Source organism: Euleptes europaea, chromosome 8 (genome assembly GCF_029931775.1).
Source record: "Euleptes europaea isolate rEulEur1 chromosome 8, rEulEur1.hap1, whole genome shotgun sequence".
NCBI lineage: Eukaryota > Metazoa > Chordata > Lepidosauria > Squamata > Sphaerodactylidae > Euleptes > Euleptes europaea.
Window position 1 is genome coordinate 58,114,380 of NC_079319.1, and position 16,269 is coordinate 58,130,648.

Genomic DNA, 16,269 nt, shown 5'->3' on the forward strand with positions numbered 1-16,269 from the left:
TAACCAGTTCAGTAGGGCCCAGGTAACTTATCAGTTATGGATACCAGAAGCTTGTTTTCAAATGAAGATCTACTTTGCTGGACTGGAGTGAATGCCCAGAGGAACAGATGAAGGGATCATGTATCTCAGGTGCTTCAGAAATAAAAGCAGAACATGGGAGAATGCGCAGCAAAGGAAAGTATGACATCCAAACCATATGTCTTTCGTTGGTTCTTGTAGGTTATCCGGGCTGTGTGACCGTGGTCTTGGTAATTTCTTTCCTGACGTTTCGCCAGCAGCTGTGGCAGGCATCTTCAGAGGAGTAACACTGAAGGACAGTGTCTCTCAGTGTCAAGTGTGTAGGAAGAGTAATATATAGTCAGAAAGGGGGGGTTGAGCTGAATCATTGTCCTGCAACCCCCCCTTTCTGACTATATATTACTCTTCCTACACACTTGACAGTCATGCTAGGAAAAGTTGAGGGCAGCAGGAAAAGAGGAAGACCCAACAAGAGATGGATTGACTCAATAAAGGAAGCCACGGCCTTCAATTTGCAGGATCTGAGCAGGGCTGTCAAAAATAGGACATTTTGGAGGACTTTCATTCATAGGGTCGCCATGAGTCGGAAGCGACTTGACGGCACTTAACACACACACACTTGGCACTGAGAGACACTGTCCTTCAGTGTTACTCCTCTGAAGATGCCTGCCACAGCTGCTGGCGAAACGCCAGGAAAGAAAATACCAAGACCACGGTCGCACAGCCCGGATAACCCACAAGAGCCAATGAACTCTGACCGTGAAAGCCTTCGACAATATTTCAATACATGGTTTGCTGGATAAGGAAGTGTCAAGTAGCTGGCGCGAGGGCAGGCTTGAAAGAGAAGAGGGCAAGGCCCACTTGTAAAAAGAAGAAGAAGAAAAAAAAAGGCAACACATCCAGGCAGGCCCCTGCGCTTTGCCACCAGGCCAGGAGCTGCCAAGAGGACAACCTGTGCGTGCGCGCGCGTGCGGCACTCTACGTGGGCTGGCTCACCAGCGAGCTGCGCGCGAAGGGGAATCCTCCTTGACCAAAGCGAGAGAGCGAGAGAGCGAGAGAGCGAGAGGGGGGGGAGAACGGGACTGCGACTGCGCGGGAGAGAAAAGTGTGTGTGTGTATATACACACACACATATACGCCCACGCGCTTTGGCGCGCGCTCTCTCTCTCTCTCTCCCCCCCCAAGCCGCCTGCCGGCACGAGCTGCGCGGTGGGCTGGCGCTGGGGTATTTACGGTAAGGTGGGCCCGCCGGGCTCGGGGTCAGGTGATCGGAGGCGAGGAGCGGCTCGCGGCGCCACAGCCGGTCCGGAGGAGGAGGGAAAATGCAAGATGGCCCAGCAGCAGCGGCGGCAGCGGCGGGGCGCTGAGGAGGGGCTGCCTGGCGCGGCCCTGACGCGCGGCGGGGACCGCGGGGAGCGCTGAGCGCCTTCCTCCTCCTCCTCCTCCTCGGCCGCGCGCCCGCCTCGCTCCCTCGCTCGTCCCCGCAGGGGCAGGCACGCGATGGGGCTCTGCTACAGCCTGCGGCCGCGGCTCTTCGGCGACCCCGGCGCGGCCAGCAGCGCAGGCGGCTCCCTCTCCAGCACCGCCGCCGCGGAGACGGAGCCGCCGTCGCCGCCCGGCGCCGAGCTCGTGGCGCCGCCGCCAGCCCAGGCCGGGGGAGGCAGGGGCAAGAGCGCGGGCAGAGGCGGCGGCGGCGGCGGGGAGACGGAAGGCGGCGGCGGGAAGGCGCGCCCGGCGGAGGCGGACGGGCCGCTGCTGCTCCTGCAGAACGGCGAGGGGAACGGGGCGGCGCCCGCCGAGAAGGGGCCGCCGCCGCCGCCTCAGGCCAAGCCCGCCTCGGGTGGGGCCGCCGCCGCCCAGACCCTGGCGCTGCAGCGGCCCTGGGAGAAGCAGCGCCTGGAGGAGCGCGAGGCGGAGAAGGAGGCGAGGAAAGTCAGCAAGAGCATCGACCGCGCGCTCAAGCAGCAGAAGCGCGAATACAAGCAGACGCACCGCCTCCTGCTGCTGGGTACGTGCCGGGCCGCCCCCGGCCCACAGGTGGCGCTGGCGGACGCCCAGGAGGGCCGCGCCACGGGGAGGAAGGGAAGGGAAGGGGGGAGGCTGGGGAGAAGCGGAGGGGCGCCGCGCCCCGCCCCTCGGGCTCCCCGCGCCGCCTCTCCGCCTGCTCCCCCTCCGTCCGAGTGGGCTTTCCCCCAGCTCCGCTTTCTTGCATCTCCCCAGTGTCTTTCTTTGCCTTGCCGGTTTTTTAGAAAAATCCCCCCTTCAGTCCCAGTGGCCCCTGGGGAGGGTCCGTGGCTCAGTGGCAGAGCCTCTGCTTGGCATGCAGAAGGTCCCGGGCTCAATCCCTGGCATCTCCAGTTAAAGGGACTAGGCAAGTAGTGTTAAAGGGACTAGGCAAGATGTGAAAGACCTCCTCTGCCTGAGGCCCTGGAGAACCATATAAAGGGGCCGTGGCTCAGTGGTAAAGCCTCTGCTTGGCATGCAGAAGGTCCCAGGTTCTATCCCCGGCATCTCCAGTTAAAGGGACTATGCAAGTAGGTGATGTGAAAGACCTCCTCTGCCTGAGGCCCTGGAGAGCCACTGCTGGTCTGAGTAGACAGTACTGACTTTGATGGACCAAGGGGGTCTGATTCAGTAGAAGGCAGCTTCATGTGTGTTCATGTGTTCACTTGTGCATGGGAGGTTTTGCCTTGGGCTTGACACTCTCTGGATGCACATTTTCCCTCCTCTGAATTCTTAGGGTTGCCAACCTCCAGGTACCAGCTGGAGATCTGCTGTTACAACTGATCTCCCGCCAATAGAGATCAGCTCACCTGGAGGAAATGGCCGCTTTGGCAATTGGACTCTATGGCATCCAGGTCCCTCCCCTCCAAAACTCCTCCCTCCTCAGGTTCCACCCCAAAAACCTCCCGCCGATGGTGAAGAGGGACCTGGCAACCCTACGAATTCTTAAAACACCACAATAAGCCCCCATGCAGAGTTTTGAGAATTTGGATGGAGAAAATATGCATCTAGAGAGCAGCAAATCCAAGGCAAACCCTCCCATGCATAACTGGCCTATCTTTCTTCTCCCTTTCAAATAACCTGGGTACATCCAACCAGCAAGACAGAAATGTTTATTTCCTCCCCTCGGCTTCTGATTGTGTTTTTTTGAGTGTGTTGTATAGTCTAGTGTAGATCCCTATAGCTGTTCAGAACTCAAATTGTAGTATTGACATTTCAAGAATGTTAGACGGGATGGTGGTTAATAAAGAGAAGGTTTTTGTAGGTGGTGTTGGTTGATAAAGATCTTTCTTTTGTGTCTGCTCACAACTGCTAATGCCCTTATGGGAAGAGGTGGTATGATTTGGTGACTCATAAGTGAACCAATGGAAATGCAAGACAATAGTGGACCTGGTGATTATGGAAAGATTAAGAGTTGATGGACATTACAGATAAGTATTAATTCTAATATTTATAGTACTCATGGATAGAGTGGTTTATACAACGGGGAGGGGATTGGAAGGGATGCAGTCTCCAATGTCCTGTAGGGATTCTTCATACCTTATTGTTCTTTCCCTATTTGGAGACTGTGTTCAGGGCTGGATCACATATGTCGTATGTTAGAAGCAGAGAGCAGGATAGCCTCACAGATAACCTGGATTGGTCAAGTATTTTGTAAAACTTACTCAGGTAGCTTCAGTAAAACCTCACAAGTCTTCATGTTGTAGGGGAGACTAGAAATCCTCTGGGGCTACCAAGTAGCCTGAGCTGAAGGAATATTTCTTCCTGACTCTCCTGTATTGTAACTAAATCTTAAGTAGTAGACAAAGCCTGTCTTCTTAAGCCCGTGCAAAGGATTTCTTAGCTATTCAGTTTCAAACCACAGTATTGGAGAGGTCTGTGTAAAAGGTGAGTTGTTTTGTCATTAAGGTTTCACGTCCTTGTTGATCCTTTTCAATTGATAATTATTAGTTCTCTCTAGGAGCTTCATTATAACTGTGGCTTTTTCAGTATGAAAGCTGTAGGGATAATTAAGCAAAGTATCTGATTTCCCTGAAGAAATAACCTGCAGTGTATATTGTTTGTTCTTTAAGTGGTGAATGAATAATTACATCTTACCAGGTACAATCAGAAATCTCTCCTTTGTTATGTTGCTAAAGAGTAGTTAATTTGAACACCAAAATGGATTCCAGACTGCAGGGTACTTACTTTCTTTTATCACTTTTACACGCATGCCTCATACATAACAAGAAGGAAATGAATCAGTTCAAAATATTTTGATTTGTTAAGGTGCCAGCAGCCACTGCCAAAACAGTATCAGTTCTAAAAATAAAACCATAGCTCTGTAATTGTCTAGAAGCTTGTAGTGCAACACGTATTAGCTGGTAATTAGAAAAATCCTTCCTCAAATAGTAATAGTTTTTTCAGAATGATATTCTGTATCCACTCAAGTAGATGAAAGCTAGACAAATTAGAAACAGAAATGGCTTTTCCATTGTTGCTCTGGAAAGTGTTTGTGTGAGTGGAGTGGTTGAGTGTGTTGGCCTGGGGTGAGGAAGGTTAGAGGAAAGAAGCAAGTTTTGGGATGTCACCAGAACACCAAGTGGAGAAAGCACTAGGGAGAGAGTTCAGGTAGTACAACTGATGTGGCTGATATAACTTGCAAGGTTTCTGTTTTCACGTTGTGACTGCCTTGTGTGAGAATGATAAGCCTAGGCAAAAGTGGACTGCAGTATGCCAGCTGTTAAATGTCCTGTCAAACTGTATTGTTGTATTTACTTTCTGTTATCATTGGGTGTAATTAGATTAGAGACCTGCTTTCTAGGACATCACCAATAATATGCGACTTCCTAGTGACTGATAAAATGTATGTCTGATAGGAAAATGTTTTGTGATAAGACAATGTGTTTGGCTATGCTCTTAGTTGCACACTGTTATTTTGGCTGCATGGGATGATATTTGGAGGAAAGAAGTATGGTTTTGCCTAGTGGCGTACTGGAGTGGCTTGGATGCAGGGAAGGCCCAAGGATTTCTGGTGCCCTTGGTGAACTATGACTTGGGGGGGGGGGGCTTAGTATGCTTCAGTGATAAAAGAATCATTTGAAAATCTTGAATGGGGAAAAAATTGCCTTGCAAGATGTTGCAATCCAAAGGACAGTTTCCTGGGAGTACGGCTCATTAAATAAATGACAAGGCAGAGCAGATCTGTTTAAGATTTCTCTCAAATGAAAAAAAAATGAAAGATTGGCTTGGGGGTGGGGGGGGCTTTTAAAACAGCAAAATGACTGGGTGGCTTTTTAAAAAGGCCAAGCCCTGCTTGAAGCACAGATGAAGGAACAAAGGTCAGTAGGGCTTAGATTGTGAGCCAGAAACACAGTTCAATGAAAGAGCAATGGTGTGTGTGTGGGGGGGGGGATGCTAACATACTCGCTCTGGTTCGGCTGGTGATTGTGGTTAGAATTTCTCCTCAACAGTTGCTACAGCGTCTCCTCGTTGGGTATGTGTGGCACCTGCATCTTCTTCCTCCACCTCATGCAGAAGAAAAGATCTGGGGAAAGTTCTCTCTCTGGCTTTTTATGCAAGGACGTCACCCCCGCCGACTGTTTCGGGGCTTCCTTTTGATCAGGCATGCCTTTTCCATCTGTCAGAGGTCACCTTGCTCTCCCTGCACATTTTGCCCATATTTTCCAGATTCTGGCTACAATAGCATCTGGAAAATACAGGCAAAACACGCAGGGAGAGCAAGGTGACCTCTGATGGGCAGAAAAGGCATGCTTAATCAAAAGGAAGCCCCGAAGCAGTTGGTGGAGTGACCTCGGCCTCTGTGAGAGGCTCTGCTCCACCACCTGGTACTCCAAGCAGTGCCTGCCTTTCCCCATCACTTAACCCCTTTTGTGCTGCCTGCCCAGGATCCACTGGCATTGAGTTTACAATTATAAACATCAAGTAATCTTATAACGCTAGGTGAGGAGACCATGAAGTATTTACATAGTTTACTGTTACTTAACCCGGTTCACTAATGGCTGTTTCTCTTGCCCTTTAATATATCGCTGGCAATTAATTTATTGTTTTGAATTATATTGCTTCTCTTCATTGGGTGCCTTTGTAAACACATCTGCCGGAGCTGGATCTTGTAAAATTTTAATTAACCTTTTCCATGCAGGTAGCCACCTTCTGAAGCGAAACCTACAGTTTTCCTTACAGAGATGCATTACAGTGTATTTTATCTCAGAGATAAAATATACTTTATCTCCTCATATACTTGAGATTTCATAAAACAATTTAGTTATAAAATGTTGATTTAAAACCAATTCATCTATTTATTACATTACATGTAACATGCTGCTGTTTATACACATGCATATCTAGATTTAAAAACATTGTCTTTAAAACGTTAAGATAAAATGAAAAGGGTATATTTAGGGAGTGTTGATACTATATGAATAACATTGTTTCTGAAGGAACATTGTTTCTGAAAGACATTTGTTTTTAGCTGGGATTTCAGTTCCATTTTCCAATGGACTCTCCGTTTCAGGGAGACATTGGGGAAATTATTCTCATATATGGAACTGAAGAATTTGCTGAAATCCAGAGCTGAGCTGAAAGAATAATTGAGTTTTTTTGCATAAGTCTTACTTAGCAGTGATTAGTGACCAGTGCTCTGAGCAAAAATAAAGAAGGGATGAAATTTTGTTAAAAGCTCACAGGAGTACAGAGTTGCTTTTAAATAGTAACAAAGGGAACTCTGCGCTTGCCCCTACTTCTTGAAGTGAGCTCCCAACATAACTGCTTTGTCTACTTAAACAACTACAATGCTCATTTTGTAGGCAACTACTAGATCAGATGATACACATAGTCCAAAATGCTCTTTCCTTTATTAAACAGTTCACAGCAAAACATTCAAACTAGGGTTGCCAGGCCCCTCTTTACCACCGGTGGGAGGTTTTTGGGGTGGAGCCTGAAGAGGGCAGGGTTTGGGGAGGGGAGGAACTTCAGTGCCATAGAGTCCAATTGCCAAAGTGGCCATTTTCTCCAGGTGAACTGTTCTCTACCGGCTGGAGATCAGTTGTAACAGCAGGAGCTAGTACCTGGAAGTTGGCAATCCTAATTCAAACACTGATCTTTTTTCACCCTGCAGAAAATCCAAGAAAACCTGTTTAAAAGAGTTTGTATTTGTATCTTGGTAAGTTGACATTTGCAGAAGATAAACTGTTACAAAATAGGAGGTTCCATTTTAAACTGACATATCAATGAGAAAAAAATAGTGAACCCAAGCCAATGATGATGCCTTGCAAACACTAGCGATGCTTTAAAGATGCAAAAATATCTGCATTGTTTTGACTCAGTTAAAAGCCTTCGGGTCATACTGGATCCAGCTTTATTACCGGAGAAGCAAGTTAAATGCAGCTGCAAAAAAAGGCATTCTACCAACTCAGTCTAGTTTATAAGACAGCCCCTTACCTTGATACGGCTGACCTGGCCACCTGGATCCACACCACAGTAACATTGAGACTAGACTACTGTAAAGCATGGTACATGGGTCTCCCTTCAAAATCAACTTGGAAACGCCAACTGGTCGACTGTTAGCAAGAGCTAGTCGGAATGTGCATATTACTCCCATTCTGCAGATGCTCCCTTGGCTGCCCATTTCTTACTGAGCTCAGTTTAAGGTATTGACTGTCACATACAAAGCCCTTCTGGGCCTTGGCCCCTCTATAGCTTATTGTAAATAGGATCTTATTAGGTAATTTCTGTATCGCTTAACATGTCACGTTAATATTTATGCCATACTTCAGTTGTTTCTGGTGGTTCCAGACTTCTAAAATCCTAATGCACTGGTTATTGAGTGCTCCATTTTGTTGATTGTACTCTTTCACTATGTGTAATCCGCCTTGAGTCCCTATGAGAAAAGCAGACTATAAATAACATAAATAAATTAAAATTTTAAAAACCAGTTCTTGTTTTAATTAATGCATGTGCACTGACCACAAGCCAGATCAGCTGTCTGCGTCACGCATTGCTGGTATGCAAATTTATGCTACTCATAACGCTGACTGTATGGGTCGCCAGTGTTTAGTAACAAATTTTCAAAGACCTTTGTGTCATGTTACATTTAAATCCATTATCAGTCTGAACAATGATAAAAACATGGAGCAGCATTAATTCTTTTTTGTTCTTACCTTTTTGCATATTAGTGAGAGGGAAATTCTAGGCAATAGTCAAGCTACTCAGTATTGGAAATAGCTGCCTGCCTGTTTGTGGGGAGAAGAAGAGTTGGTTTTTATATTCTGACTTTCTCTACCACTTAAGGAGGAATCAGACCGGCTTACGCTCTCTCAGCCCAACCTACCTCACAGGGTGTCTGTTGTGGGGAGGAGAAGGGAAGGTGATTGTGAACCACTTTGAGACTCCTTAAAGGCAGAGAAAAAGGGAGTATAAAAGCCAACTCTTCTTCTTCTTCATTTCTACCTGCCATTTTCACCATCTCTCCTCTAATTCCTCGTCCTTGTTTCTTCTATTCACTGTAAGCTTCTCATCCTTTGGCATAAAGCTATTAATGATCACCCCCCTCTTCATATCTTTTAAAAAGCTATTCTCCCTATTATTTAATACTGATCATTTTACAAAACACTTCTAACTATACAAATTGCTCATCTTTGCCCCTCGTTAATTTTCTTGTAACATTGTGTTCGGTAATTTCTTTGAGCACCCTACCATTTTTTAAAATAGCACAATGATAGTGGTAGAAAGAATCTGCTTGACTGCATTGTGTATGAAGTGTTTCAGTGAAGTGGTTATTCTATAACTTACATATGGAATTATGTTTGCTGGTTTGAGGTTTGTGTTATTGAGTTAATCCCGATGGTGGCAGCAAATGTTAACAGAAGTAATGACAGCGTTCTCTGGATTGCACCTGCTCACACCACTTGGGGAACCTTCGCAGCACAATCCTATGCATGTCTGCTATGAGATCAATCATGCCAAGTTCAGTGGGCCTACTCCCTAGTAAGTGTGTTTAGGATTACTGTCCTAATGTATTTAAAGATATACTTTGCTTTCTAATAGAGGCAATTAGGAAATAGTATTTTGAGACTCTAGGGTATTATCGAATATTTGGATTTGTAATCTAGGTTATAGGGAAAAAAACATAATCTTGGAATTTGGATCCAGGAAACCATATGTGCTTTGGTGGTGTTTATATGAGAACCTTGACCATACATTTAACACCAGTGACCATACATTTAACTATCGAAAACTGAACAAATTCTGATCTCAGGGGTATATTTACCTTCAATATAAGAACTGTGAGAACAAGCCTGTTCTGATACCAATTGCCATTTTTTCCCAGACCTTGGCTCAGCAGAAGTACATTGTACAACCAAAAAGTTCTACTGCCTTTCATAGTAGAAGTGGTAGATAGAAATGGACAATCAGACCCCCTTGCAGATAGATATCTAGTGTCAACTGGTTATCTTTCAAGATTCACCAGGTAACTCTTGCCTCTTAATTTTGTCTTGGAATGTGTTTGGATAGTATTTATATTATATTGTTCTGACAAGGCATTCCAGGAACGTTTAAAAAGGTGATATAGAGAACAATCCTAAGCAGATCAGCCCAGATTCCTATTCTGGTTTAATCAATGAGGCTTACTCCCAGGAAAGTGTTCTCAGGCTGGCACTGCTAGCCTATTTGCAAAATACATGGAGTATGTTTTGGGGGAAGGGCATAAAGTTGGATTCTGCTGGGCATAACACTTGCTGTGAGAGCATGAGAATTCTTTCAATCTTTGCAGACTGGCTCACATTAATCAATTTTTGCACGTTAGTACAAAGTCTCTTCCCCTTATTTTTGTGAATGATATTCTAAACATTATGCATATCATACTAGAAAATATTACAGAGCAGCATTTAAAGGGGTGGGACTTGATTTGAACTTGGGAAACTGCTTTTCTGTATTCATGCCTCCATTAGCACACAGTTTCGTCCCTGATCATTCCAGCCAATGCATACAGTTTCCCCCAACCAGGGTTACTTTGATCCTGGCTGAAACGGGGAATAAAGGAGGTTAAAGTGACCATGCATAAATGACCATAGTCACCTGACTTCAGAATTCTGCTACAGAAGGATCCAGAGTCCCAGCAGATTTCACCCTGCAAAGTGTGCACCATGCAGTAGAAGACTAACTAGCAATCTGCTAGATAAGAGAAGGCAAGGGTTAGCTTCTGTGGGGAAGGGGTGGTTTCTGAAGTTTCTCTGCTGAACAGGAATCCTCTTTTCTGAGCGACTCTGCCTGACTGTCCTGGTACACCTCTTAGCATGTATATGCAAAGAGGGGCATGTCATCCTTGAACACTATGCATTTCAAAAACAGCAAAAAACTTGTGATGGCTAATATGGGTTTGTGACCCACCTAATGTTGTCAGTCCATGTGCTGAAAATGCATGGAGTCTTAGACTGTGACCCCTTTCCTTTAACGTTACCACTCAGGACCACCCCCCCCCTTGTCTCTCAAATGAGACCCATCCTTGACATATGAAGAACTTGGGGGAGGTTCTTCTCCAACTTAATGCTGGACTTCGGAGAAGGAAGAAAGTGGCACAAATGCCTCTCTGAGGGATTCAGATTACTTCTTTTGTTTGTGAGGCCTTAGCATGTGGAACTTGTCACTAACATTTTTGAAGTGTTCAGGAAAAGAGGTTCAATTTTGGAAGCTCTACTAGCATATAACTCCCCCCCCCCCGGTGGATTCAAAGTTTCTGGACATTTTTCATCTCTGCTCAGGGGAGGAGGGAAAATCCATATTTGAACCTGTGTGTGACTTGAAGAAGCAGTAGAGGAGATAGGAGCCACTGTGTAATGCCAGTGCCCTTTGGCTCAGCCATTCTTTGGTTAAAATGTACTTCGGAATTTCACTGTTCAACAGAATGTGCAGAATAAGGGGCCTTGTTCTGACAGTTAAGGTTGTTGCAGTTGTATTCATCTATATTAAGATACCTTTGTTCTGGATCAGAGCTTGAAAGATCAGGAGAGTAAGGAAGCCTTCTTATAGTTCTAGCGAGTTAATGCTGTGTAGGCCTTCTTCACTTCTAGCCACTGTGCTATACCAAGTTTTCTTTGCTTCTGTATTTTGTTAGGTTGAAAAGAAAGGAATAAGAATGACTGAATTCTGCAGACACCATCCTGATATTGCTTAGTTCCAACTTTAATCTAGGGTTTTCATTCCAACAATCTTCTGTCGAATTTATGGAAATTGGAAGAGGAGAACCCAGGGATTAAAGAGAAAATCTGCCTTCCTGTTACTCTGGTATCCGTGAAGACAAAGGGGGATTTATTTTAAAAGAATCATGGTTGTGCACTTCCATAGTCCTGAAAAATAGGGATCTTTTGGAAAATGCACCCATGTGTTGAACACAACAACAATAATCAAAAACTGTTCAAAATTTATATAATTATGCTCTATTATAATTATGCTCTATTACTCAGATTGTACTTTGTTCACAAATTGTGAACAGTATGCTTGAAGCTTGAAAAAATGGTCAGGCTTTTTAACATTCATAGCTCCAGTCAGCCCTGGTTAGTATTTGGATGGGAGATCACCAAGGAATACCAGGGTTGCTGTGCAAAGGAAGACACTGGCAAACCACCTCTGTTAGTCTTGCCGTGAAAGCCCCCAAAGGGGTCGCCATAAGTCGGCTGCGACTTGACGGCACTTTACACACACACACACAGCTCCAGTCACTGGACCAACGAATTGGTCGACTTCACTATTAGAATATAACATTGTTGACTTAAATGGTTTCTTTGTCTTAGGCTTATTGCAGTAGAGTGTAGGGAATGCTGTGTGGTTTGTCTCTCTAGCCTTGTCCATTCTGCCTCCCTGACCTCAAAGCCAAATGTGTTCTTTCTCTTTCTTTTTGTATTTATTGATATATTCCTTCTCATACTGTCCCCTGGGAATTGTAGTTCAGTTCTGAGCATGTGGCCAGCATGATGAAAGCCACCAACCAGCAGGGGCAAAAGCAGTATACGTACTTTAACTTGGTTAATTTGAAATGGTGCTTGACCTGACATGACGACCCTGGGGCTCTAGTAATCTAAGCAAGGCAGTTAATTGTGTTTCAGCAGCATCTGCTCCCTGTGCATATATGCAGAACTACTTGAAGTGGTGTTTGTTTTGAATTGCAAGCAAAACATCAAGGCAATTATCTATGGCGTTCAATGGTTCTTGTGGGTTATCCGGGCTGTGTAACCGTGGTCTTGGTATTTTCTTGGTATTTAAACAGCCCGGATAACCCACAACCAATGAACTCTGACAGTGAAAGCCTGTGGCTTTCAACTTGACACAAAGTAGTCATTGTAAACAAGGTCAGTTCTGTTTTTATCTTTTTTTTAAAACTTGAAGCATCCTTGCTAAAATTTAAGATTTTGGGCACGCGCTAAACTAATTTGAAGAGGGTTTTTTTGTTTTTTGTTTTTTTTCATGTTACAGAAGATCTAAACTAGTGACTGTTGTGTACCATAAAGTTGAACGCTGTGGCCCTTACAGAAAATCTTAGACCATCAAAAGGGGCAGATGTGACAAAGGCCCCAGGGAAAGAGAGCTTTTTGAGGCCATCCAGAATTTATCAGAATACCTAATTCGTTAGCACAGTTCTTTAGCAAAAAGGGAAGTCACTGTGGGTGCTTTGATGAGAGGGGTGCTGATGGTACTTCCAGGGTTTTTCTTCAGGAGAAACATTTTTTCCCTTCTACATTTGGGTTCACTAGGAAGCCCATTGGAGTATATCTGTAATTTGGAACAAGAAGCTCAGCGTTCCCTTCATTCATTGCAGTGATATGGGCAATATTGTTGAGCAAGGCATGAAGCCTGCTAATCAGCTTCTGTACAGATTTGCCAGAGGCAGCCTGCCATTCAGATTTGAGGACCTTTTCAAGGATACTGCAAAGAAAGATAATGAAGAGGAAGCAGAAAGGAAAGCTTCAGCTGCCTCTCAAGCCCTGTAAATTGATGGTAGTCTGTGGCTGCTCAGCCTGAGGTGGCAGTCACTTTATCGAAGGGCCTTCCGTAATGTACAGGAGGGCAATGGATTTCCTGTGTAAGCCTTATATCATTTTTCCTTCCCAGTCCTCTTCGAATAACTTGGACTCTGGCTCAGATGCCTCTGAGCAGGGAACTGAGGTACACTTATTGGGAAGGAAAACCTCTTGAGACTCCTTCAGAGAGTCACAGTGAAGACCCTTAAATGGTGATCTGTGTGACTGACTTCTCAACTGTATGGTTTTCTGAAGGAGGTGCAGTCACTGGAGAATGAGAACATGGAGGAGGTGTCTGTCTACACTCATTATTTTTGTATTGGGACCTTGACATGTGCAGTAAATGACACTACCTAGTTAGTACTCCTTTACTTTCTGATGTAGGACAAGTACCTTCTCTTTCTCTACCAGAAGCATAGATTTGCTCAACTGAAAGAGATCTTTGGTCATGCATCTTCTGGGTCTGCTTGCCTCAAGAGAGTGAAATGTAGAAGACTGCAGATGCGTAATCAGGCTCAGCTGAGAGTCCATGGGTGAACACCCCCCCCAACGCTCCCGGTTAAAAGTTGCTAAATTAAAAGTCTCCAAGAGGGAGAGCCCAGAGAAACTTGGGATCTTTCCCATATGAATCTCACTACTGAGACCCAAAAAAGATCAGACTTTCTTGAAGCTGCTGAGACAGATGTATGTATTCTGCAGAGGTGCAAACTTGCAAGTGCATTGGGGAGAGAAAAATGGGAACATTTCTGTGTTTATCCGTCATCTCTCTTCTGCCTTCCTGTTACATAAGAGAGGGAGAATCTAAGTGCAAAGCTGGCATGGAACTAACCATACTCATGGTCCTCAACATACGGCAGTTGCTGTTGCAAACTCCAACCCATTCCTTACTACGTTTATGAGAAAGGATGGAGACAGAAAAACAGGAAAGGATGGAGACATAGAAATTACGAACAACTCAGTAAATTGTTAATGTCAAAACACGATAAAGGTGTATGGAAAACTAATGCCAGGCTCCTGTTTTATACTTCTAGGGAGATACAAACTTGAAAATGTGTCGAGGTTTCCTGCCTCTGGTACTGGGGAACGAAGACATCGTGCTTCCAATACCACATATTTAATGTAAATAGTTATGTAATTGAGGGAGCAATCCTAAGCATGTCCACTTGGAAATGAATTCTATTTTATTCCGTGGGGCTTAATCCTAGACAAGGATGGCATTGAGAGAAACAGAATCAAGGTTCAGGTTTAATATCTGAACTGGAAAGAGGTAATCTTTTTCTGAAAACAAATGGCTTGCCAACTTATGCAAGTCTTTTTTTTTCTTCCAGGGTGGTAGAGCAACTGATTTGCATACAGAAAGGCCCAGGTTCAATCCCTGGCAACTCCAGTTAAAAGGATCAAATAGTAGGTGATATGAAAGATCTCTGCCTAGAGAGTCAGTGGACAATACTAATCTGGACAGACCAAAAGTCTGATTTAGTATAGGGTCGCTTCACTTGTGCTTAGATGTGATGAAATCTCATAATATAGAAGTAAAATCCAGTTTCTAGCATTTAATTACAGTCAGCACAGGTGGATACCTTGGATGTATAACTTCTGAGTTACGTGACTTTGCAACCTAAAAGAGCAGTATGGTTGCCAAGCCCCAGGTGGGGCCTGGAGTTCTCCCAGGATTACAGTTGATCTCCAGACAGCAGAGATCAGTTTCTCAGGAGGAAGTAATAGTTTCAGATGGGGGGGAACCCTAGGGCATCACATCCCCATTGAGCTCCTTCCTCAAACTTCACCCTCCCCAGGCGCCAGCCCCAAGGCCAAAGTCGGCAACTCTAAGCAGCAAAGTGGTGCTCTGTGTTACTGTGGATCCCATGTTTCATTTGACTTATTGTGGGGAGGGGAAGGGAAGGTGATTGTAAGCTGGTTTGAGTCTCCCTTAAGTGGTAGAGAAAGACGGCATATAAAAACCAACTCTTCTTCTTATTGATGTCAATTGTACCTTTCAAGGTCTATAATGGATATTGATCAGAAATCCATTGAACATCTGTTTAGTTCTGGTGGTTTTTTTGGTTACGAGAGACCAGTGAAATAAAAATAACCAGAAAAGAGCTTTATTATTGCATAAGCAGTTGATCACTCAGAGGAGGAGGATGCTTTAATAGAAACTTTAAATAGCACCCAAACAATAGCTGAAGACTTGGCACATAATTTATTTAGGTCACCCCTGTGGAAAAGACAATTTTAACAGAAAACTAAAAGATTAATTGCTTTGGTGATATTTTGAATTGATTTATAAAGTTCATGTTCTTCATAGCCTTCTACATAATTGTAGTATAATTCTTTTCTCAAACTGCTGGCTCAGATTTAGTGTAATTGATGCACGCACACATATTCCCCAGTTGGTGTCACTTGCCATGCCAAAGGGGCAAAAGAAAAGTAAATGCGATGTGGTTAAAATTTTTGTCAGCTGTTAAGGGAAACTGTCAGGGGAAACACCATCTATGTAAAATAGATGATGTGGCAACATTTGCAATCCAGTATCTATCAAAAGACGATCTGCAATACATTACGGCCTCTGTGGCATTACTAAGAAGATTCTGCATCCTAGAAAACTCTTATTCCCTAGGAATGGCCTGATCTTGGTATGGAGGCTAGAGTCTGTATATACACAGACACAATCCTAGAGTTATATTTGGGGGAGAAGAGAGAACTTTTAAATGTACTAGATAAACTGGGGGGAAAAGCAAGAAAGGAAGACCCTTTTCTGCCTGTGGTAGAAACTTTCAGGGTACTTGAGTTACTTTTTGAGTAGATGCTAATGGGACAGGATTTGAAGTTATCCTTCTTGATGGTTAAGGACTTGTAAGGGATGCTCTTGAAAGGAATGGGGTGAAGGGTTATTGCTCTGCAAGCATTTTGGTGGTGTGGGACGATCCCCTGGAGCCACAAAACAAGCATAAGGGGTGTGCCAAAGTCTTTCACATATACCTATTTGTCTTATCATGAAATGGCATTGCGTTGCTTTTAATCCAAACTGTGGGTCGAATCCAGCCCGCTTCCTTATGCAATCTCTCCCGATGCTGGTCCTTTCTCCAACCCCATTAACCATGTTTTTCATCATCTATCGGGTTGCCAACCTCCAAGTAATAGCTGGAGATCTCCTGCTCTTACAACTGATCTCCAGCCGATAGAGATCAGTTCACCTGGAGAAAATGGCAGATGTGAGACAGGTTCTTGGGTG

General features: G+C 44.5%; 1 protein-coding gene across 1 annotated transcript in view; it reads left to right on the top strand.

Annotated features, from left to right (window-relative positions):
• Positions 1-1,518: 1,518 nt before the first annotated feature.
• The window catches only part of GNAL (G protein subunit alpha L), a 160,776-nt gene continuing 146,025 nt past the window's right edge, over positions 1,519-16,269 (top strand). Inside the window, exon 1 of the mRNA XM_056854117.1 lies at positions 1,519-2,026. Coding sequence (XP_056710095.1) covers positions 1,519-2,026 — 508 coding nt within the window. The remainder of the gene's footprint in view (positions 2,027-16,269) is intronic.